Raw genomic sequence first — 23658 nt, 5'->3', positions numbered from 1 at the left:
TCAGGACCAGACTTCAAACAGAAACTGCTGAGCTTCAGTTCATCTGCAAATTTGACACCATCAGCTCAGGATTAAACAAAGACTGTGAATGGCTGGCCAACTACAAAAGCAGTTTCTCCTCCCTTGGTGTTCACACCTCAACTGCTAGCAGAGGACCTCTCCCTCCCTGATTGAACTAACCTCGTTATCTCTAGCCTGACTCACTCTTGCTTGCATATTTATACCTGCCTCTGGAAATTTCCACTAAATGCATCCGAAGAAGTGGGTATTCACCCATGAAAGCTCATGCTCCAATACGTCTGTTAGTCTATAAGGTGCCACAGGACTCTTTGCTGCTTTTATTGTCTACAGAACCTCTCTTCCCCCAAGGGGCAGGAAATGCGATGTTTAAATGAAATCTTCAGACTGTCCGTGACTAGGAAACAGGGGCGGCTCTAGTTTTTTGGCCACCCCAAGCATGGCAGTCAGGCAGCCTTCGACGGCATGCCTGCGGGAGGTCCACCGGTCCCGCGGCTTTGGGGTACCCGCCGCCGAATTGCCGCTGAATCCGGGGGACCGACAGACCTCCTGCAGGCATGCCGCCGAAGACTGCCTGACTGCCGTCCTCATGGCAACCGGCAGGGCGCCCCCCGCGGCTTGCCGCCCCAGGCACGCGCTTGGAGCGCTGGTGCCTGGAGCCGCCGCTGCTAGGGAAGAGTCTCTCAATGACATTGGGATAGACCTTCTCTGTCCCTCTAACTCCAAAGAACCAGCCAGAAGATGACAAAGAAGGCTATGCCCTGTTTGCCTCTGCATGTGGATCGTTGTGCTCCAGGAGTTCATCAGGTTTTGGAGAGAGGTGAAAGTCAGAAAGAGCTCACTGTGTGACCCAGAGAGCTCTAGGCTCCGGGATCAAAGCTTCTCGATCCCGCAAAGAAGTCATTCATATGTGTATAACAGAACTATACTATTGGTGTATATATCAGACACCTTTAATTTCACATCCTTTAGGAGTGACAGCCAAAAAAGACAAATGTGAAAGATTAAAAGCTGTATATTTGTCTGCCTTATGAATCAGATCTGTGGCTCTCTATAGGTAAATAATCTGTCCAGTTTCTTCACTATAATGTCTCTTTCTGCTGTCAGCCCTAAAGGATGTGATATAGGCAAAGGTATCTGATATAGGCAAAGAAGGTACAGACCATATCTACTAAATACAGAAGAATTGTGAAGGAATTGCTTTTCTTTCTGAACCGACTGGTGCACTCTGCAGATGACATGAATTGTCTGGCACAAGAAGGAAAAGGACCACAGAAAGGTAAACGCAGCTAACTGGTAGAAAGAAATTGCTAAAAAATAGGGCAGGGAAGGGAGAAATTCCAATTAATTTTCCGGGTAATACACTAATTGTAAAGGGACTGTTGTCCCCTTACTGAAACTCAGTGGGGGGGTGATAAATGGGGAGGGGGGGAGCTCCCGTTTGTGGACACCCAGCCAGCCAGTTAGCTATAGAATCCCTCTTGGTAGTTGTTCTCTACTTGCTTTACCTGTGAAGGGTTAACAAGTTCACAGGTAAAAGGAAAGGAGTGGGCACCTGACCAAAAGAGCCAATGGGGGAGCTAGAACTTTTTAAAATTGAAACAAGACTCTCCTTTTGTTGTCTATTGTTGTTCTCCAGAGAGAGAGGACAGAGCAGAGACAGGGCTGAGACTATGTTGTAAAAAGCTTTTTGTCAGGTATGGAAATCATCAGATTATACCTAAAACTCCTCATTTGAAACCCCAGATATGTAAATAGATCAGAAAATGTCTAGAAAGATGTCATTATCTCTGTTTATTTCTTATTGGCTTGTGGACTCCTCTGTGCTAACCCCAAATGCTTCTATTTTGCCTGTAACCTTTAAGCTGGACCTCAAGAAGGTTATTCTTGATGTTTTGTTTTTGTAAGTGGGTTTTTAAATCTAGCAAAAGCCGAAGTTCCAGATGTATTTTCTTTCTTTTTGTTTTTAATAAAATTTACCTTTTTAAAGAACTGGATTTGGAGTGTTGTGTTCTAAGAGGTTCGTGTCTGTGCTGTTTGATTAGTTGGTGACAACAGCTAATTTCCTTTGTTTTCTTCTCAGCTCTTCCCCGGAGAGGGGTAAAAGGGCTTGAGGGTACCCCACAGGAAGGAATTCCCAAGTGCTCCTTCCTGGGTTCTCAAAAGGGGAGGAGGGTTGCATTTGGGTGGTGGCAGCATCTACCCGTCCAATGTCAGAGAGAAGCTGTAACCTTGGGAGTTTAATACAAGCCTGGAGTGGCCAGTATTAATTTTTAGAATCCTTGCGGGCCCCCACCTTCTGCACTCGAAGTGCCAGAGTGGGGAATCAGCCTTGATGGGGGGAGGAGGGGGTTGGTTGCTAGCTCTCAGTACCAAAAGGGTCGATGGGAAATCCGCACCCTGAGACTGACAGTCCCCAGGAACAATGGGGAGAAGTCAGCCTGACTGACAGGGCGGGCAGGCTAATGAGGGAGCCAGGAGGCCAGGGGCAGGGGTCCTCTCCTCCCAGAGTGGGGCCGAGCTAAGGAGAGAGCAGGGGCCCAAGTTGAGCTGCGGAGCAGAGCCGTGCCAGCCAGAGAGAACCAGAGAAGCAGCCCAGGGAGCAGGTCAGTGCTGGGAGCAGAGTCACGGAAGCAGCCCGGAGAGCAGACCTGTGCTGGGAGCAGAGCTGCAGCAACCAGAGCCAGAGGGGCCAGAGACGCAGCCCAGGGAGCTGGAGGCAGAGCAGCAGCAGCGCTGAGGCAGAGTCAGGGTGGAGCTGGAGCAGTCCAGAGCTGGGTGCAGCGACCGGCTGGGGAAAGCGAGGGGGACCCTGGGCAGCAGGCCCAGCGCAGAGGCCTTGCAGACTTGGGGGGGATCGTAACCCTGACAGGGCAGGGGCTGACACTGGATGGAAGGGTCCTGCCACCTAGACCCTGAGGGCGTGTGGCCACCACCAGAGCGAGTGTCCGACCCACAGCCTCCCTGCAGCACAGCCAGGGCCTGGGCAGGGGCCTGGGACGTGTGAGGAACAGACTGTGAACTGCCCTGACATTCCAGAGACGCTGGTTGTGACGTCCCCATGCCACAGAGCAGGGTGATGGGCTTTCCTTTAACCTTTCCCAGTTTTTCCTTATTTTTTTTTAATTGATTGCTGTTTAATAAATTGTATTTGCTTAAACTGTGTGTAATGGTCAGTGGGTCAGGGAAGCGTCCAGAGTGGAAAGAGCACCTTGGAGTGGGGACACCCGAGCCCCTGCCCTAAGTGACCAGAACAAGGTTGGGGGTCGAGCCCCCCAGGAATCCTGGGCCCAGCCTTGTGGGGGTTACGAGGACTCTGCCACACAGGAGGGGGGAAGGGGAGCCCTCGAGGTCAGGCAGGCCTCTGGGTAAAGGGAGTGGGAGCGAGGACTCAGATCCTTTCGCCAGCCCATTTCACCGGGGTCGTGTATAAGCCAGGGAGGTTCCCCACAATAGCGAGATCATCCCCTGCTCACATAATACAACCCTTGAGAATGAAACATAAAAAGCCTCCCATAACAAAAGGATCAAAGGAGTCTGCTATACACCTGCGCCATCTACTGGATATCAACAGAAGGTAGTAGAAAAACGGGAGAGATTAGTGACTTGTATCGTTCCTGTATATAGCTGCTGGGCCCCGACCCCGACACTGGCCTGTGTTCATCGCTTACTAGAGTGCACGTATAGTTTACACATGGTACAGGCTTCAAATATTTGATGTACATCAACTTGATCTATAAACCTACTGATTACAGACCCAAGTGATTCTTGTTGAATTAAAAACCCTATTGATTGGGCTAAGAGCAACCAAGTGTCCTGATTTGAAAAGTACTGTCAAAAATAGCCCAGAAAGGAACCTAACATGAAAATTAGCAAATGAGTGCTCCCTGAACTCAGTAAAAGTATAGTGCTGGGCAATGTTGCCTAGTGGGTAAAGCAATGGACTGTGACTTGGGAGACATGGGCCATTGGCTTGCTGGGTGACTGTGAGACTGTGAGTCCCCCATTGATAAAATAAGTATGATGATCCTGTGTCCTCTGTAAAGTGCTCTGAGACCTGCCAATGGAAGAGCTACTGTAGCTGTTCCTATTATTATGAAAAGTGGTTATCCCCGTTCAATCCCATCCCCGTATTGGCCATAGCGTACATCAAATTAGTAAATAGAGTTTGTTAAATTGCAGCTTGAAAATCTAACAGGCACCTTGGCAAATTAATTGACGCCCATTGACACTTATACTCTCCCACGGCTGGCCTGGCCCTGTAGGGATAACCAGAGTAAAAAGAACAACAAACACTTATCTTAGGGCTTGTTTACAAACAAACCGGCTCCAGAATAACTCAGAGTAACTCACAGCGTTTGTTCTTTTGGGGCAATTGTGCATGTGGCCATTCTTAGTTCAGCTGAAGAGTGTCTTACTTTGATTTAGTTTGTCAGTGGAAAAAAACCAAAAGATTTTAAATCTTATTTGCCCCCACTGACAAAACTAAATCCAAATAAGACACACACAGGTTGATCTAAGAGTGCGCACAGACAGAATCACACGAATATACAAAGGGGTGAATTACACCCCATTTCGTTATTTCCAGGCCAGTTTGCATGTAGACCCGCCCTCAGTCACTAAAGCCAGCGGATTGGACTCCAATATACTTGAGGAGCAGGTCCGGGAGTAAGAAGAGGCCATTTTTATAGAGAGTCACTTTTCAGAGTACTGTACAAATCCATTTGGAAATGCTGCTCTGCGGGCACATTTAGCTAAAAGGGTCGCTGGCCACTGTGTATAATGGTATTCTCAGGGTAGCTACAGGTACAACGTATTTTGCTACTTGTCTTTGTCTTGCATGATCTTGATCACAGATTTCAGCAGCAACTCACCTGCTCTCTAGGTGAGCGAAGTCCAACAGGTTGAACTCTCGGCAGTCCTGGCTGTGGTAGATATTGTCCACATCCTAACAGACAGACAGGTCAGCACGTTAGCCCAGAGAAGTGCTGCAAGGCCGGATTACAGCACAGCACCGTGCTGATCAGGACACATGCTGAGCGTCAGCTTTGAATGGTCTGCCAGGGGACAAGACCATCCACTGACCCTCCTGAGGGGGGAAGCAGCCAGCAGTGAGAAGTTACAGCAGAGGAAGGGAAACCCACCCCTGATACACCCACTATTCCCGCCCACCCCCCTCCAACATAAAAAAGTCACAGATCAGCCACTTGCAGTCTGAAGGATGCACCTGCCACAGACCAACTGTGTCGAGCTGGCCAATGGGAGGGCATCTGACCTCTGCGAGGCTGGGCCCCTCTCTTTGTGGGCACCTGAGATCTCTGGGAGAAGATCTGGCAGCTGAGGGAGACCCGGGACAGGCCCTGATGTCAGGGCGTGAAGCTGTGTGGCCTTGGCCACAAAGAGGGAAGGCCTCAGACACTCGTCAAGGCCCGCCCGAGGCTTAGCCTGTGCCGTAAGCCTCCTGGGCTGGGGCAAGGGAAGGGCAGGAGTATGCCCAGTGACTGGGGGATTCATTTTAGGGACACGGCCTTGCCAAGGACTGGGCCCAGCCTTGTCCCCGCAGGGCATCGCTGCTCTGAAAGCTGCCTGGACTGGCTGGACGGAGGAGGAGGAGGACATGTCTCTGAAGAAGTTCCTAAAAAAGAGAGGCTGAAGCACAAGCCTGAGGACTCGTCACTGCTGCCTGCTGGCCTGGGATGGCTCCTCCACACTTCAACCGATCTCACAGCACTGGGACACTTTCCCCTCATAGTCAGCCTCAGTTTCCCTTTGTTCAATTTCACCCCAAAGGCTTGCAGCTGGCAACCTCTCCCCCGTTAGTCAGCATGTCATGAAATACACGCCTGTGGTGGAGTTCATTTAATCTCTCATCAAATCAACCCCTTCATCTGTCCTCTCATTTCGCGGAGCATCAGCTTGCCACTAGCTGGATGGCCCAAAGGAGCCTGAAAACAGACACAGCAAGCAAGGGGCAGCCTTCCCAGGACTGTACGGAAGAGGGCTGCCATCTCCCTCCCAGATGGAGAGCACGCAGCCCTGAACGCCATGCCACCGTTCTTTTAAAGCTGGGTCTAACCTGATTCTTCCTGATCACGCCTAGCTCTCTTTCCATGGACCGCCCTGCCCACGAGGATCTGTTCCATGTAATTCTCCCCCAGAACTATTATGATGCATACAGCCAGGAGGGACCATTAGATCATCTACTTGGACCGCCTGTGTAACACCCAGCTACCCCAGTATTGAGTCCTTGTGTTGGACTAAAGCACCTCTTCCAGAGAGGCGGCCAGCCTGGAACTGAAGACATCAAGACATGGAGAGTTCACCATATCCCTGGATAGTTTGTTCAACGATTAAAAATCTCTCTTGGTTTCAATCTCAATTGCCTATTTTCTTCCTGGATTTCGGAGCCCTTTGTATTATTGCTCTTTCCACATTGCTGTTTGCAACATCTTGAGTGGTAGGAAGGTACCGTGCTTCCAGACAGTTAATGAAGATGCTAAAAAGACGACCTCCCGTGGATCTCGGCACCATGTCATTAGGTACCTCCTCCCAGCTCCTTACACTGAATTTACTGCTCTTCAGCCAGTTCCCAGTCCCCTGGACAGAGCTCACCTCACTTCAGAGGAAGTTACAGTATGTTCAGGAGGTTTCCTGAGATCCTCTCAAGTGCTGCTATACAGCATTTTCCTCTGCTTGGCTCCCTTTGCCCAGCTGTATCTCTCCAGTGCAAACAGTGGGATGTAATTTCCAATGCTGATTATTGAGTGACTGGTATTGCTGCTGAGATTTCCTTGACAACCACGCAAGCACACTCCATTACAAGCAAAGTAGGCAACATTTGCCTAAATTAAACAAAAACGGAACCCTCCCCCGCCAAAGGATGGCTTATAACCAACTGGAGAGACAGCAGGTACTGTTTCAGATAGGTACAAAACCCAGCTGATAACTCCCCTAATGTTATGTCCTTAAAATGACCTGTTGAAATTGCTTCCATACAAGCTTACCCACTGGATCTCCTCTCTGAAGGTGAAGCCGTTGTAGTCACATAAAGCAGCATATGTCTCTGAAAACCCACCTACAAATGGAAGATGATATTGACAGAAACGTTAGCAGCAGCACATGGAGGAAATGTAGAAAGAGAAAAAGGGACATTTGGGGAAGGATAGAAACTAATACAGTTTGGGATCCAGAAAAGAGAGGGCTAGAATGAAAAGTCCAATTAAACCCTCACTTCTCCCAGCGCAGTGCTGAATCATGGATTGGGTGCCTCTCTGTTTGGTACTGACTGACTCATTAATTACTTATCTTGAGTTCTTTCTTTCATTGAGTTATCTAACCTCTTTTACTGGACCAAGACATTATTTGTAATACACAAACTTCTCAGGCTAAAAGATCCTTTATTTAAATCAGAATGTTTTGATCACAGAATTCCATTTAAAAGTTTTTCTTATTGAAATTATAGAAAAAATATTGCAATATATATACAAAAAGATTGCAAAGCTAAGCCCGGAAAAGTTAGGAACTGCATGGGCAACCTTAATGATGCCCCCTTGTGTGTAATCATGGTATAACCTTTAATTACACAGTCACATACTGTTTTTTCCACAGGAACCCTGCTTCAGACATGCAACTGACTTCAATGGGACTACTCATGGGAATCCAATACATATGGAAGTGTTTGTAGGACTGGTGCCAATGTCATGTAAATATTTTTCCCAGCTTATGACAATGGCCAGAGTGACTCCGAGTGGTCAGACTCCTGCCATGGTATGCACTGTGCCTAACGTGCAAATGGCTGCGGGCACCAGTGTTCGCTGCCACTTATTTTCTTCCTGATGAAAGTTAATTGCTAAACAGCAAAGGTGGATTTTTCCAAAAGCACTTCACATTGCCCTAGCCCTGCTTCCATTGAAGTCACCCGAGCTTTTGAAAACTCCACCCCAAGCTGCTAAGTCTCCCACCACTTGGTGTGTGAGGGCTCTTCACAGTGTTTTCGCTTTTCTGTGATGTATGTTCACAAAGCAAAGTCTGATTACCACACGGTCCTTGGTTATTCTGCAGCATTTCCTTCAGGGAGTCTGTTATTCTTTGAATTCTCTCGAACAAACTGGGGGGATAGTTTTTGAGCAGTTTTCTACGAAAAATAACCCATGGTTAAGTAAAGAAATGGGGTGGTAGGAAGAAAACATCCTCAATCCTACATATTGGCTTATATTGACTGGAAACAGGCGAGCTCACTCTATTAGGAACACTTCATATGAATTTACTTTGTAACCATCCATACCCTTTATGTGTTCTTTCTTATAATCCCTAGCTCTTATCTAGCACTTTTCCATTAGCAGATTGCAAAGCACTTTACAAGGGAGAGCCGTATCATTATCCCCATTTTACAGTTGGGGAAACTGAGGCACAGAGTGGTGAAGTGAGTTGCCCAAGGTCAACCAACAGGCCAGTGGGGGAGCCAGGAATAGAACCCAGTCCAGAGCTCCAGCCACTAGCCCAACTGCCTTTGTATTAAAGGGACATTGTAACACACATACATTTGGCCCCAAATTTAAATTCTGTACAGTAACTCCTCACTTAAAGTCGTCCCGGTTAATGATGTTTCATTGCTGATCAATTAGGGAACATGCTCATTTAAAGTTGCGCAATGCTCCCTTAGAACGTTGTTTGGCAGCCTTGTCCACTGCTTGCAGGAAGAGCAGCCCATTGCAGCTAGCTGGTGGGGGCTTGGAACCAGGGTGGACCGGCAGCCCCCCGCTCCCCTAAGTTCCCTGTGCGGCAGCTGCCCAGCAGGCTATCAATTGCCGGCAGTTCAGCTGTCCCTCCCCCCACTGCCGTGTGCTGCTCCTGCCCTCTGCCGTGTGCTGCTCCCAGAAACATCCTGCTTGCTGTGCGGGGGGGGGGGAAGAGGGGTGCTAATGTCAGGGTGCCCCATCCCCCCACTCCTGCCTCCCACTCCTGTACCTCATCTCCACAGAGCAGGGGGGGAACAGGACAGGGCTCAGGATGGAGGGAGCTTGCTGGAGGCAGCTGCTGTCTCAACTTGCTGATCTACTTAAAAGGGCAGTGTACTTACAGTGCGGTCAGCGTACTTAAAGGGGCAATGCACATCTCTCTCTCTCTCTCTCTCTCACACACACACACACACACACGGTGTATGTCTCTGTCTTTCTCAGCCATGCTGTCTCCCCTCCCTCCATTCGTGCTGCCTTGTAGAGTGTGAGGCTACATGCACAACAATGTGTTAACCCTTGAGGGCTCAGCCGAGTGCTAGTTCATCATTTAGCAGTAAGGCATTCCCTGGGAAATATCCCACCCTCTTCCACCTCTGACTCCACCACCTCAACCAAGCTTCACAATCATCATTGCTGTGTACAGCATTAAATTGTTTGTTTAAAACTTATACTGTGTATCTGTGTATATACAAATATAGTCTTTTGTCTAGCGAAAAAAAATTCCCTGGAACCTAACCCTCCCTATTTACATTAATCCTTATGGGGAAATTGGATTCGCTTAACATCGTTTCGTTTAAAGTCGCATTTTTCAGGAACGTTAAGCGAGGAGTTACTGTACACGCAAAATGACAAGGATATAAGGTCAGGGAGCTCTAGGAGGTCTCGACAGAGCTCTGCCAGCGACAAGGCAGTCTGGCCCGTTATAACCATTAAGCAAACGTTTCAGGAACAGCCTTACCCGGGGAAAGAGTCTGGAAAGACTTTCTTAAGCGACATGATGATATGGCTGACCACCTGCTCCAAGTCATCCAGTGACACGAGCTGGAAGGCGTAAGAGGCTGTATCTGTATCTATGACAACCTGAGGAGATGAGACAAATGACATTTGAGGCAGCAAACAGAGAATACATTTAATAAAACCCCTCAGATGCTACCACAAAGGGAGCAAACGAGCAAAGCCGTGCGCTAAGATGGCAAGCTCTCGCCACGCTAAATATCCTTAGCATTATTGCTTATAATTCTCAGACAAAGACTAAGTTTCAATAGAGCTAAGCTTGAGAAAAACGTATCAGCAATTTGGCATAGAATATACCTCTACCCTGATATAACGCTGTCCTCGGGAGCCAAAAAATCTTACCGTGTTATAGGTGAAACCGCGTTATATTAAACTTGATTTGATCCACCGGAGTGTGCACACACACACACACCCCCGGAGTGCTGCTTTACCACATTATATCTGAATTCGTGTTATATCGGGTCGCGTTATATCGGGGTAGAGGTGTATGTTACAGGTACTGTACGTGCGCCAAAACCAAAGTATTATAAACCCAGGAAATCCAAAGTTAAGGCTAAACTTAAAAGAAATGCAAACCAGATAAGGGATGGAAATGTGCAATTGTGGCACCCAAACAACCTTAACTCTGCCCTGCCGTGACACCTTACAATAACTATTGGTTTGTGGTTCCAGATAAAATTGATTTTAAGACACATCTGATTTGATTTTCCCTCTCTTGGCATCACTACCTGCAGTCAGTGTTAGCCTGTTACCAAGAGCATTCGGGTTAAAGAAAAAGGTCAGGTACAGGGTGCCACATTTATGAAAGGATCCATTTTAGATTACATTTTAACTCCTGACCTAATTAATGGATTCACTAAATTCTGAGAAAATTAATTCCATTCTCAACGAGCCAGTGCTGTAATTTTGACAAGGATTTTTCATACATAACAAACTGGCTGAATCCTGGCTTTCAGTGGAGAACTCAACTCAGTCTCCATAATAAACTTTCAGAAATAAACTAGTAGCCGTATCGTCAGGAAATAAACAACTAAATCATCCTTATGCTACAGCAGTCTGGCAAATTTCTCATGAAAACATACAAATCCAGGCATAAAAATCTTCTCATTCTGCCCCCATCCCTTGCCACGATAATAAAGAAAACAATTAATCATGCTTTATTGGCCCATCAAAATAACTCACTGGCCCCGCAGGGCAGGAGGATTTTACAAGACTGCACTAAATCAAATAAATTCACCTCTTGCTGCTCTCTGCAGCTCCAGCCCCTCACCCACAGGAGCAAACCCCCAAGGCAGGGGAAGTGCCTGGAGAATCCCCTGGAAAATTTAACCCCAGGAAGCCAGGAGCAAATTGCCCAAGCCAGACTTCCCGTAGCGAATCTGTTTCAGATGATTATTAGCTACGTGAAAAATAAAGGAATACTTTGCATTTAATCTGGAAAAGCACAATTCTCCTAGGCCAGCCTTGCCAAAGTCTAGCTGCTCTGAGGACACACATTTCTGACAGACGACTACAATATTTGTTCTTCACATGTCATCACGGCAAGCATGACGAGTATTTTACGCCTGGCAAATTCTCACGATAGCTTTGTAAGACAAATCAATTGCTATTTCTCTGGGGGGGTCACTAGGGGCAATAGGCCAATAGCAGAGGGTGCAGAGCCTTTGAACTCTGAGATTGCACCTGAATTTTGTCCAGTAAATTCTTCGTTTTCTAAAGCCCGACAGGACCATTAGATCAACTAGTTTGACCCCTTGTGTTACAGGCCCCAAAATGTCACCCATTTACTCCTGACCGAGTCCAATAACTCGTGTTTGACTAACGTACCTCTTCTAGTTCTAATATACATTTCCAGTCCACCCAAGTCCGTCCTTCTTTTACTCCTGTTACCGTCCTTTGCAAATCCTCTCTAGCAATGTCTTTGTTAATAATAAGTGTGATACTTGTAATAGACTTTCCATTTCCCACTCCACAAACAAGGTTCTAGTGAAACACATAACCTGATTGCTGAAGGGACTGCCTGCGTAACTCCCAACAAACAGCAGCAACTTCTAAACTATGGTTATCCACAGCCACAGCCAGGGCCATCCCTAGCCATTTGGGTGCCCTAGGCAGCCCCCCCACGGGGGGCTGTGTGGGGCCCCAGGCCCCCCCCCCCAGTCTGGGAGGCAGGAGCTAAGGGGGGGTGACTTTTGGGGGCCCCACAGGCCCAAAGTGGCCCAGAGGATTAGCAGGGGGCCGGGAGCAGCCCGCTCCACTTCCCTCGCCCTGGCCCCAGCCGTGTCACTCGGGGGAGGGGGCTTGGGGGAAGGGATCCCCCCTGCACTCACCGGCAGCGGTGGGAAGTGGAGCAGCCCGGCCCCAGCCCGCTCTACTCCACCAGCTCCCAGCCGCGACACTCCGCTTCCCGCCACCGGTGAGAGCCGGGGCGGTCCTTTCCCCAACCCAAGCGACATAGCTGGGGCCGGGGCAAGGGAAGCGGAGCAGGCTGGGGCTGTGTCGCTCCGCTTCCTGCCGCCAGTGAGTACGGGGGGCGATCCTTTCCACGCACTCACCGGCGGCGGGAAGCGGAGCGCCACGGCTGGGAGGTGGCGGAGTAGAGCGGGCTGGGGCCGCGTGGCTCCGCTTCCCGCCACTGCCGGTAAGTGCGGGGTCGCTGGGGGAAGAGGTGGAATGGGGGCAGGCCAGGGGCGGAGCAGGGGGGAAGGGTCAGAGGCAGGGTGGAGGGAGTTGTCCGGGGCCCCACGCCCCCCTAGGGGCAGCCCTGCCCCTTGCAAGGGGGGCCGGTCGAGGGATAGGACTGGTCACAGGGGCTGGGGCTGCCGCGTATGCAGCACGCAGCTGCCTAGGACACCATGAAATTTGGGGCAATTTGGTGCCCCAATTTTCATGGTCCCCTACGCAGCTGCATATGCTGTGTATGCCTAGGGATGGCCCTGGCCACAGCAACATCTACATCAATTATACAAATAGCAAACTGTGCTGGCTAACAGCAGCTGCAGTCTGATGAGGGCTTCATTCAAAGTATTCAGAATGGTGTTTTCTTATGTTGCCTGTTTTACAGGTCAGGCAACGTTCAGGTTTGCCAGATACATAATCTCCTCTGTAAGAGGTTTTACCAGGTTTTAACACACCCTCCAGCTACATGTGTATTGGCCTGGGTAATCTAGACGCACTTGATACACACCAAGGCCCTGAAATGCAGAAGAGGCTGTGGACACGAGAAAAGATAATGACGTTGTGAACTCTCTTATTTTCCTGCCAAACATTTTACACTGCCATGACCTGCAACATGCACAAACCCCTTTTGTTCTACAGAAGTCAGAGGTACAAATGGAGCTGCAGCTTTTCCAGTCCCACTGGAAAGTAGCGTCACTCGAGGCAAACAAAGCCAGCCCTCTCCCTCGCAGGTCTGTTTGGAGAGATTCTAGATTTAGTTGGGCTGTACCCCGGCTCCTAGAGGCAACGGTACTGGGAAATATAAGGACAGCATTTCAGTAAGGGGCTTCGTTTGCCAGCCAATAAATAGGAATGAACATTTAGCCTAGATCTTAGAGCTCAGTAAATGTCACCACAACAGAGTCACAGAGAGGCAGGAGACTACCCACGGCGTCACAGTTGGCAAGAGACCCCAAGCCCACCCCAGCACTGCTGTCTCTGTGTTCTGCATTTGTCCAGCACCTGGCACCATGGGGTCCTGCCTCCCCAGCACTGAAGGCAGGCTAGGCTTCCAAGGGCTGCTCGTGGGCAGGGACTGGCTCCTTTTGCAGCAATGGGGAGAACGCTCTATCAGGATGGATGTTTGCACCTTCCCATCCCTGGCTCTAGGGCACTACTCAACTCACAGCGCCCTGGGACTGCAGGGGAGGGGCTGGCCTGTGCAGATTCAGCTCCCTCCCGTGGGGAGGGCACCAAGCCAGCTCCAGAGCTCCCCCTCTGCAGCAGCACCTCCCACCTGCCCAGGCTTGGGGCTTCCCCAGGAGGTCCCTGCCAGGCCAGGGTCTCTGGGGATGTCCCCATAAGAATGGATGGGGGCGGTTCCAACAGGATTGGGTGCAGGAGAGTATCCTGGGGCTGTCCCGATGGGGGTGGGTGTCCCAATAGGGTGGATGGGGGAGGGCTGTCCTGACAGAGGGGTGGATGGGCTGTCACTGGGGGTCCTGAGCGGTGGCTCCCTGGCTGCACTCACCAGGCTGGGCTCCTGGATCGTGATCTCTCTCACCTCCAGGAAGCTGAAGCTGCTCCACACCTGAGGAAAAAAGGGTCAGACCATGGCCAGCCCCGTGCCCAGCCCCAACATGGGCTGTGACCCCCACGGGCCGCCGGGGGCCAAGTGTGGCACAGCACCCCTGCTGCCCGACCTGCCGGAGCCCAGCCCAGGCCTGCCCCGGCCAGCAGCAGGACATGAGCTACCCAGGCTGAGCTGTCCTCCCCCGCAGCCCTAAATCCATCCCAGCACCAGCCCGCTTCCCCGATTGGACCCCCACACACCCTGACTCCCAACCCCAGCCTGACCCCCCTCCCAGCCCAAGCCTCCCAGTCACCTCAAACTGAACATCTAAGTCCCAGCCTGCGCTCCCCTCCCCCAGACAGCACGGAGCCAGTCTCTCATGCAGAGGCACCCACCAATCCAGCTGCAGCTGATGGGCATGGTGGGTGCACCACACCCCTGGGTGTTAGTGTCCATGCCCCACCTTCCCTCTGAGACACCCCAACAATGCTGAGCCCCTTCTGCCCCCCCCCCCCCCCCCCCCCCCCCCCCCCCCGGCCTTTGTGCCCCATCACAGCGAGAGGGCCAGAGACGATGGAAAGGGGCCTCCGGAGCACACGCCAGCCAGGAGCGGCTCTCCGCCCTCACCCACACTTTGACAGCGTTGCCCGTCACTGGCCAGTGAGCTGACCAGGGTGGTTCACACCGCTCAGAGCTATCGCGCAGGCTGCAGCCATTTGCTTTCCATTGTGCTCCCTGCTCCGCTTCCTCTGCGGGGGAAGGCGATGGAGATTTCAGTGGGAGTGTGGGAAATCGGAAAGTTTAAAAAAGAAACTCGAGACAAACCCTTCTTCAGCCCCTCCCCGCACACAACGCTCCCCGGGCCTCTGTGTGTGCGTTGTGCTCCAGGCACCTGGCCCCAGCTCCCGTCCATGTGGACACGGGGTCGTGTTTGCACGCCCCATGCACATACGAGTTTACCCTGAGTGCTCACAGATGCACCACCTGGCCAGGGCCCCCTTGTTTATACCCAGCTGCAGCTCCGCAGGCACTTCCTCCTTGGGCTATTTCGCTTGACAGACAGTTAACTTTGCCGAGTTGCTCACTGCCTGACTGTTAGCATTTGTCAGGCTGACAAGGAGAGTGACCACCTCCATGTGAGGCTTAGAGCAGCTTCCCCTGCTGCCCCGCTCCTCCCTTTTAGCTGGAAGGATGCTGGGGGCTCAATGGAGCTTTCACTGGGAAACACTTATTGTGCTAGTGCGGCTGAAAGGGCGAGGCCGGGGTCTAAATCCTTGGACTTTCCTACTGGGAACTTGCCCTCGGGACTGACGCAGCAGAGCTCAGGAATGCCAGGCAAGTCCTGGAGCAGTCAGCTCTACGCAAAGTACTGGGATCTGCAAGGGGCTGGAGTTTATGGGAGGGACGAGGGGGGATGCTGGTTCTGGGAAGGGGCGAGGGATGAAGGGTGTTCCCGGGGGGCCAGGAGCAGGCTTCAGTGTGGGTTTGGCCCAGCTGAGCAACGAGGGTGACATTTTTCCAGCCCACAATGCATTGCAAGATCAGAGATGTCACCCGTGCTCCTGGGCAAGGCTCAGCCCTTGGGGGCTTTTATGAGAAGCCTGCCTGGCTACACAGGTAACGGGCTTGTGTGAAGCTCCCAGTGACTTCAACAGGCCCAGGCCAAAGCCCTTTGACACAATAACTCTTGCTACCAGCTTCCCGTGACCACTCACAACGTCTCTAGTGGGGTCTCACGGGGCTGGTCTGGGGGCTGGTACTCGTCAGTATTTTCATTAATGACTTGGATAGCAGAGTGGAGAATAAGCTTTTCACATGAGCAGATGACACCAAGCTGGGAGGGGTTACACGCACTCTGGAGGACAGGATTCGAATTCAAAATGACCTTGACAAGCTGGAGAATTGGTGTGAAATCAGTAAGATGAAATGCAAGACAGACAAGGGCAAATCAAAGGCACAACTACAAACTGGGGGGGCCGTACTGCAGAAGGATCTGGGGGTTCTAGTGGCCTACAAATGGAATATGAGCCAGCAGTGCACTGCAGCTGTGAAAGAGGCAAATGTCATGCTGGGGTGTATTAACAGCAGTGTTGTACGAGATACGGGAGGTAACTGTCCCGCGCTACGCGGCGCTGGTGAGGTCCAGCTGGAGTCCTGTGTCCAGTTCTGGGCACCCCACCTTAGAACGATGTGGACAAATTGGAGAGTCCAGAAGAGAGCAACAAAAATGACCCCCCAAAAATAGAAAACCTGACCTGTGAGGAAAGGTTAAAAAAACAGGGCATGTTTAGTTCTGGGAAGAGACAACTGAGGCCCGGGGATCTGAGAACAGTCATCAGCTATGTTCAGGGCTGTTATAAAGAGCCTGGTGATCAACTGTTCTCTGTGGCCACTGACAAGATGCAGTAGGCTTAATCTGCAGCAAGGGAGATATAGATCAGATATTAGGAAAAACTGTGCAAGTCTAAAGGTAGTTTAGCTCTGGAACAGGCTTCCAAGGAAGGTTGTGAAATCTCCGTCACTAGATGGTTTTGAGAACAGGCTGGACAAACCCCTATCAGGGCTGGGCTGGTCTAGGTTTCACTTCCAGCCCCACATTTCTGACACTCTGTAATGGGGCTGTTAATGCCTGTGCCTTTGAAGGGTGACAGCAAATTCACATTGGCACCCGTTCGCTCTCATCCACTGCTAGAGGGTGAGAGGCTCTGGCACTCTAGCCACAAGGAGACAGAGCAACAAGGGGGAGCGGCGATCCCCAACACAGGCCCAGGATTGGAACCCAAGGCTGGCAGCATGGACAGGAGCTAAATAAGAACACTCGCTAGTTGGCCTAGGGACCGGGGACTGTCTCCCTAGGGATCATACATCCGTAGGATGGGAAAGGCCTCCAGCGCCCTGCCATCACAGGCGACATAACCCTGTTTAGCTTATAACGGGCTTTTCTATCTAGCAGAGACAGGTCTCATAGGAGCCACGGGATGGAAGCCAGACAAATTCAGACTGTAAGGAAGGTGTAAATGCATAACAGGAAGGGTAATTAACCATGGCGACAACTCTTCAAGGGCCATGGCGGACCAAGATGGGATGTTTCTCTGAAAGCTCTGCGCTGGGGATTATTGTGGGCAGGTCTCTGGCCTGGGCTGTCCAGCAGGTCAGACCAGATGATCACAGTGGTCCCTTCTGGCCTTGGACTCTGCTCAGCCCAGAGAAGGGATGTGTGCCACCCTGAGCAAGGGCTACAAGGGCCAGGGAAGAGCCTGCGATGGAGGAGAGAAAATGCCGGAGGGGAAAGGAGCGAAGAGGAGAGTCCAAAGAGTCCTGCCGAAGGCCCAGGGGGCAGGTGGACAACACAAAGAGGGGAGTGGGTGGGGAGAGGAAACAGCAAGTTAAGCTACAGCAAGTTTGCGTAATATACCTGCGGTGCTACTGACCCTCCCACCCTCCCCAGCACCAGTGGCAAGAGCCCTGCCTAACGCGCCAGAGCAGGGCTCCACGTGGCCATTCAGCCGGGCGCTGGGAGGGGCGAGGGACTCAGCACAGGGACCTGGGTCCGAGACAGAAAGGGTTCTGCAGGGAATTGCTAGGAACAGCCCAGCTGAGACCAAGGCTGATGTTGTGTTACTCCTAACAAAGCTCAGCCCCGGGGGAGGGAGTTTGGACTAGACACTGACTGCATGTTCCAGGTGCCTTCTCACCACACTCGGCCTGTGGGATTGAATGCTGGCTGGGCTGTAGCTTGGAAAATCAGTACCTGGGCAGTTTCCTAGCTTTGGAAGAGGTTACCTGTCTTCCCCCCTCCCCCCATGGCCCCACCCTCCCCCACACTAGAGATCTCCTTCCATCCATTTTGCTTTTAAAGGTCGTATGCCAGGTACATGAAAAGCTTAATGCCCCTGGGAAAAGTGCAGCTCACATCAGCCCCCAAACTTGGGTCCCGCACGGAGAAGGCACTTACCCTGCCCGGGAGCAGCACCTGCAGCACATACGCCCTCCAGGGGGTTAAAACCTGCACAGGGGGGAATCAGAGTCACGGCTGTGATTATCGAGAGGGTAAGTGCTGTGCATTTATACAGCCTACGAACACTGGAGCAGGAGTTCAGGGCGCATAAGTGTTTCCATTCTAACCCCCTGCTTGGACATTTTTACCTTAGAGGGTAAAATTTACGAGTGGTACATGACATCAGAACAAATCTGTGGGCACGTAATTAACCTGCAGAGCTGCCACCCATCTGCGCGTCCAGCACATGTCAGAGACCCAAGCCTGGGAATTCTAGGCTCAGACCCAGAACAATGGGATGAAATTCCTGAGTTACCAGAACGTACCAAGATGTCGTCTTCAGACTTGGATTTGACCTGCAGCTGGACAGGCTTCACCAGGATGATTTCCTTTGACCCCAGCAAGGCGGTGATGCTGTCTGAAAAGACAACACCCAATCAAACAAGCTGGCAGAGATGGGGAGGCTGATCAGTGGCCCATGTGAAAGAAATTGGGGTCTCCCCAAAGCACCCTGTGAGATGCCGTCCACATCGCAGCCAGCACCAGCTAACCCCTGCTTTTCATTCTCGGCAGTCTGGCCAGCAGCTGAATTCCCCATGCCCCACTACCGGTGGCTCATGAAGGGGGAAACAGGAGGATAACACCTGGGGTGCTGGTAAGAGAGACTGGAGTGAGATTTTCAAAGCAGTCTAGGGGACTTAGACACACTGATTTTAATGGATCTCAATCCCCTAAACCATTGTATCAATCTCAACCCTTTCTTCATGTCCTGCTGCCAGTCACATGGCATGGAAATACATTAATTCCCTTGTCACATGGCAGCGGCTGGTATCCATTGATAGCAGTGACTGTGGTTACATCTTACCCTCCAAAGCCAAAAATAACCACCACAAATGTGTGCAGCCTGCTGATGATACACCAGTGGAGATGTCCAGAATAGGGTCTGGGGAGATGGTCTGACCCAGGACACACGAGAAGATCATTCTGCCTCTTCTTGGACATCTATTAATAGCCTTCCAGCACTGACCCTCGAGGATTTCTGATCACACGCCCACTTCTTGTTTTCAAACGCGTGGAGATCTCAGGACTTGTCTACACAGGACATTAGCGTATGGCAAGCCCTGGTGAAGATCTACAGAGCAATAGCTTGTCATGGAGTAACGTCCCACATGGCCATTGCTGTGTGTCCACATGCACTACAGAACAGTTAGTGCATTGTAACAGTGTCCACACAGCAAGCTGCTGCTCTGTAGTCACTCCCTGGCTTGCCAGGAGCTAACGCCCTGCGTAGACAGCCCCTCAGGCTCACTCTTCATCTCAGACTCTTGCCATAAATGTGCCTCTGTGAGGATTTTTCTTTCACTCCCAAAAGCTTTTCCCTTGCTGGTCACCCTAGTGCCATTTTGGATAGTGTCATTGTAACACGGCAGGGATGCATTTGCTTAGATATGTTGCCTGAGGACCCCTGACTCTCCTGGGGTCTTTGAGGCCTCCTTGTCTGGGGGCTATTTGTGAAATTGCTTCCACCTTTCTTGTATCCAGTCAAACTCCTTCACCCCTGTATGTCCTTTGTAAGGAATCTTGCTCAGACCAACCTGGAGTTTGCTCCCGTCCAGTGTGAAGCCCTTTTCTTTGTCACTGCAGATCACTACACAATCTCTCATTGTGATGCCTGATCATTTTTGCCCCAAATTGCTAAATCCTTAACAATTAGACCCAAAGGGAGGTCACTACATCTACCGGAAGAGACATTGGAGGTGCAGAGTTTTGAGCTGTCCGTCTGGTCAGACCTTGGCTTACATCACAAACAGAAAATGTTCTTGCGTAGACACATCTTCCTGAACCGATTGGCTGCGCTCACATGAAACTCGATTGATCACCGTGACCCTGCTATTACCATAGTGTCTGAATTAGCTTCTCCCCAGACGTGGGGGTCTGGGGAGAAGAGATCTCACCTCTCTGAGACCCTGGGCTTCTCTGGATCCTCCTTCCAGCCTTCCCCACTCTCTCTTAACTGTCCTCAGCTGACGAGCTGAATCACCTTGCTAATTGTTTGATCATCCAGTCCTGGACTAGCCCACACGGGGATGCTTGCAAAGTGGGAGGGATAGCTCAACGGTTTGAGCATTGGCCTGCTAAACCCAGGATTGTGAGTTCAATCCTTGAGGGGGCCATTTTGGGAATGGGGTAAAAATCTGTCTGGGGATTGGTCCTGCTTTGAGCAGGGGTTGGACTAGATGACCTCCTGAGGTCCCTTCCAACCCTGACATTCTATGATTCTATGCACAGATTGCTTACTCAGCCTGAGCTTGTCATACACCACAAATAAGACAGCTGGTTGACAGGCCAGAGTTACACGATGTAGCTGGTTTACAGGTCTGTAATTTAACTGTCAACAAACAGTGTGCAGTCCTCTTCTCCCGCTCCCACCAGAAGGCAGTGTAGCTCGCCAAGGCCTGTCACATGGAGCGGTGGAGAGGGATTTCATCCTGGCTGATTTCTCTTCGCCAGGAAAATTTGGAAGGGCTGCAGCTATGACAGCCGCCATCTTGGCCAACACCAGAGATTGAACCAGGAGCCTCCACCCACATCCACGGGCTGAGCTAGAGAGCCAGGCTCCCCACCTGGGGGCTGCACAGACACATCCTCCGTGGACCCAGCCCAGAGGGGGACCCATTGCACCCCTGCCTCCAGTGGCAGGAGCAGACATCAGACCTGGCTCTGTTCACAAAGTGTTTTGTTCTGGTCTGGCTGGCTGGTTTTAGGTACGTGGCTTGGTGGCTGTGGGGGATGTGGAGTTCAAGCTCCTTGCTTCTGGGGGAGAACATGTCTCTGCTGGTCTGAGCTATGGCTCCTACGGCTACTGCAGTGGCATGAATGTCTGCGACCTTGGCCTTTGTCTGTGCAACTCCGAAACCCCTTGTGTGTGTGTGGGGGGGGTGCTTTGTAGCTTCTGTTATCCGAGCACATTGTACAGAGCCCTCCTGCCAGGGGCTCTGTGTGTGCCCTCCTTTCCCCCTCCCCCATACCACGCTGCCCTATTCTCCCCCTATATCCCCTCCACCACATGCCCTCTATGCCCCGGGGCTGGGTGTGTCCCCATTCCACCTTTCCCCCATGCCAGGGGCTGTGTCCCCCAAGGCCTGTCCCCCATTCTCCCCCCTGCATACAAAGGGCTCTGTGTGTCTCCCCAATCCCCCTTCCCCACAGCTCAGGGTTCTGTCACCCTCCTCACCATTCAGAATTCTTTTCTGTCTGCCAGGGAGATTAGAGTGTCAGTCTTTTTAAGGTGAACAGGAGCTGGGAGTCTGTAACTTACCAGGAAGGTGCTAATGGCTGCCATCAACTAACCCTTTGATCTGCACCCAATTACCCAGGGGGCAGCAGCAGCAGGGTCTGCTACCTAGTGAGGAGGGCTTTAAACTAGGTTCACCGGGGGAAGGAGACCAAAGCCCTGAGGTAAGTGGGGAAATGGGATCTTGGGAGGAAGCACAAGCAGGAGAGCGCAAGAGGGGAGGACTCCTGTCTCATACTGAGAAAGAGGGACGATCCATGAGTTATCTTAAGTGCCTATACACAAATGCAAGAAGCCTGGGAAACAAGCAGGGAGAACTGGAAGTCCTGGCACAGTCAGGGAACTATGATGCGATTGGAATAACAGAGACTTGGTGGGATAACTCACATGACTGGAGTACTGTCATGGATGGATATAAACTGTTCAGGAAGGACAGGCAGGGTAGAAAAGGTGGGGGAGTTGCTTTGTATGTAAGAGAGCAGTATGACTGCTCAGAGCTCCGGTATGAAACTGCAGAAAAACCTGAGTGTCTCTGGATAAAGTTGAGAAGTGTGAGCAACAAGGGTGATGTCGTGGTTGGAGTCTGCTATAGACCACCAGACCAGGGGATGAGGTGGACGAGGCTTTCTTCCGGCAACTAGCACAAGTTACTAGATCGCAGGCCCTGGTTCTCATGGGAGACTTTAATCACCCTGATATCTGCTGGGAGAGCAATACAGCGGTGCACAGACAATCCAGGAAGTTTTTGGAAAGTGTAGGGGACAATTTCCTGGTGCAAGTGCTGGAGGAACCAACTAGGGGCAGAGCTTTTCTTGACCTGCTGCTCACAAGGGAAGAATGAGTAGGGGAAGCAAAAGTGGATGGGAACCTGGGAGGCAGTGACCATGAGATGGTCGAGTTCAGGATCCTGACACAAGGAAGAAAGGAGAGCAGCAGAATACGGACCCTGGACTTCAGAAAAGCAGACTTTGACTCCCTCAGGGAACAGATGGGCAGGATCCCCTGGGAGAATAACATGAAGGGCAAAGGAGTCCAGGAGAGCTGGCTGTATTTTAAAGAATCCTTATTGCGGTTGCAGGAACAAATCATCCCGATGTGTAGAAAGAATAGTAAATATGGCAGGCGACCAGCTTGGCTAAACAGTAAAATTCTTGCTGATCTTAAACGCAAAAAAGAAGCTTACAAGAAGTGGAAGATTGGACAAATGACCAGGGAGGAGTATAAAAATATTGCTCAGGCATGCAGGAGTGAAATCAGGAAGGCCAAATCACACTTGGAGTTGCAGCTAGCAAGGGATGTTAAGAGTAACAAGAAGGGTTTCTACAGGTATGTTAGCAACAAGAAGGTGGTCAGGGAAAGTGTGGGCCCCTTACTGAATGAGGGAGGCAACCTAGTGACAGAGGATGTGGAAAAAGCTAATGTACTCAATGCTTTTTTTGCCTCTGTCTTCACAAACAAGGTCAGCTCCCAGACTGCTGGACTGGGCAGCACAGCATGGGGAGCAGGTGACCAGCCCTCCGTGGAGAAAGAAGTGGTTCGGGATTATTTAGAAAAACTGAATGAGCACAAATCCATGGGGCCGGATGCGCTGCATCCGAGGGTGCTAAAGGAGTTGGCAGATGTGATTGCGGAGCCATTGGCCATCATCTTTGAAAGCTCATGGCGATCGGGGGAGGTCCCGGATGACTGGAAAAAGGCTAATGTAGTGCCCATCTTTAAAAAAGGGAAGAAGGAGGATCCGGGGAACTACAGGCCAGTCAGCCTCACCTCAGTCCCTGGAAAAATCATGGAGCAGGTCCTCAAGGAATCAATTATGAAGCACTTAGAGGAGAGGCAAGTGATCAGGACAGTCAGCATGGATTCACCAAGGGGAAGTCATGCCTGACTAACCTAATTGCCTTCTATGAGGAGATAACTGGCTCTGTGGATGAGGGGAAAGCAGTGGATGTGTTATTCCTTGACTTTAGCAAAGCTTTTGATACGGTCTCCCACAGTATTCTTGCCGCCAAGTTAAAGAAGTATGGGCTGGATGAATGGACTGTAAGGTGGATAGATAGCTGGCTAGATCGTCGGGCTCAACGGGTAGTGATCAATGGCTCCATGTCTAGTTGGCAGCCAGTTTCAAGCAGAGTGCCCCAAGGGTCGGTCCTGGGGCCGGTTTTGTTTAATATCTTCATTAATGATCTGGAGGATGGTGTGGACTGCACTCTCAGCAAGTTTGCAGATGACACTAAACTGGGAGGCGTGATAGATACGCTGGAGGGTAGGAATCAGATACAGAGGGACCTAGACAAATTAGAGGATTGGTCTAAAAGAAACCTGATGAGGTTCAACAAGGACAAGTGCAGAGTCCTGCACTTAGGAC

General features: G+C 51.0%; 1 protein-coding gene across 1 annotated transcript in view; it reads right to left on the bottom strand.

Annotated features, from left to right (window-relative positions):
- The window catches only part of LOC112117217 (capping protein, Arp2/3 and myosin-I linker protein 2-like), a 104800-nt gene that overhangs the window by 80112 nt on the left and 1030 nt on the right, over nt 1-23658 (bottom strand). The window contains 7 exon segments of the mRNA XM_029912032.1: nt 4873-4966; nt 7023-7093; nt 8055-8152; nt 9715-9836; nt 13960-14019; nt 17957-18007; nt 18325-18416. Of these exon segments, the coding sequence (XP_029767892.1) occupies nt 4873-4966; nt 7023-7093; nt 8055-8152; nt 9715-9836; nt 13960-14019; nt 17957-18007; nt 18325-18416 (588 nt within the window).

The sequence above is a fragment of the Terrapene carolina genome, unplaced genomic scaffold, assembly GCF_002925995.2.
Source record: "Terrapene carolina triunguis isolate 2854851 unplaced genomic scaffold, T_m_triunguis-2.0 Scaffold167, whole genome shotgun sequence".
NCBI classification, from domain to species: Eukaryota; Metazoa; Chordata; order Testudines; family Emydidae; genus Terrapene; species Terrapene triunguis.
Note: the sequence above shows the minus strand (reverse complement) of the source record. Positions and strands in the feature narration are given on the sequence as shown.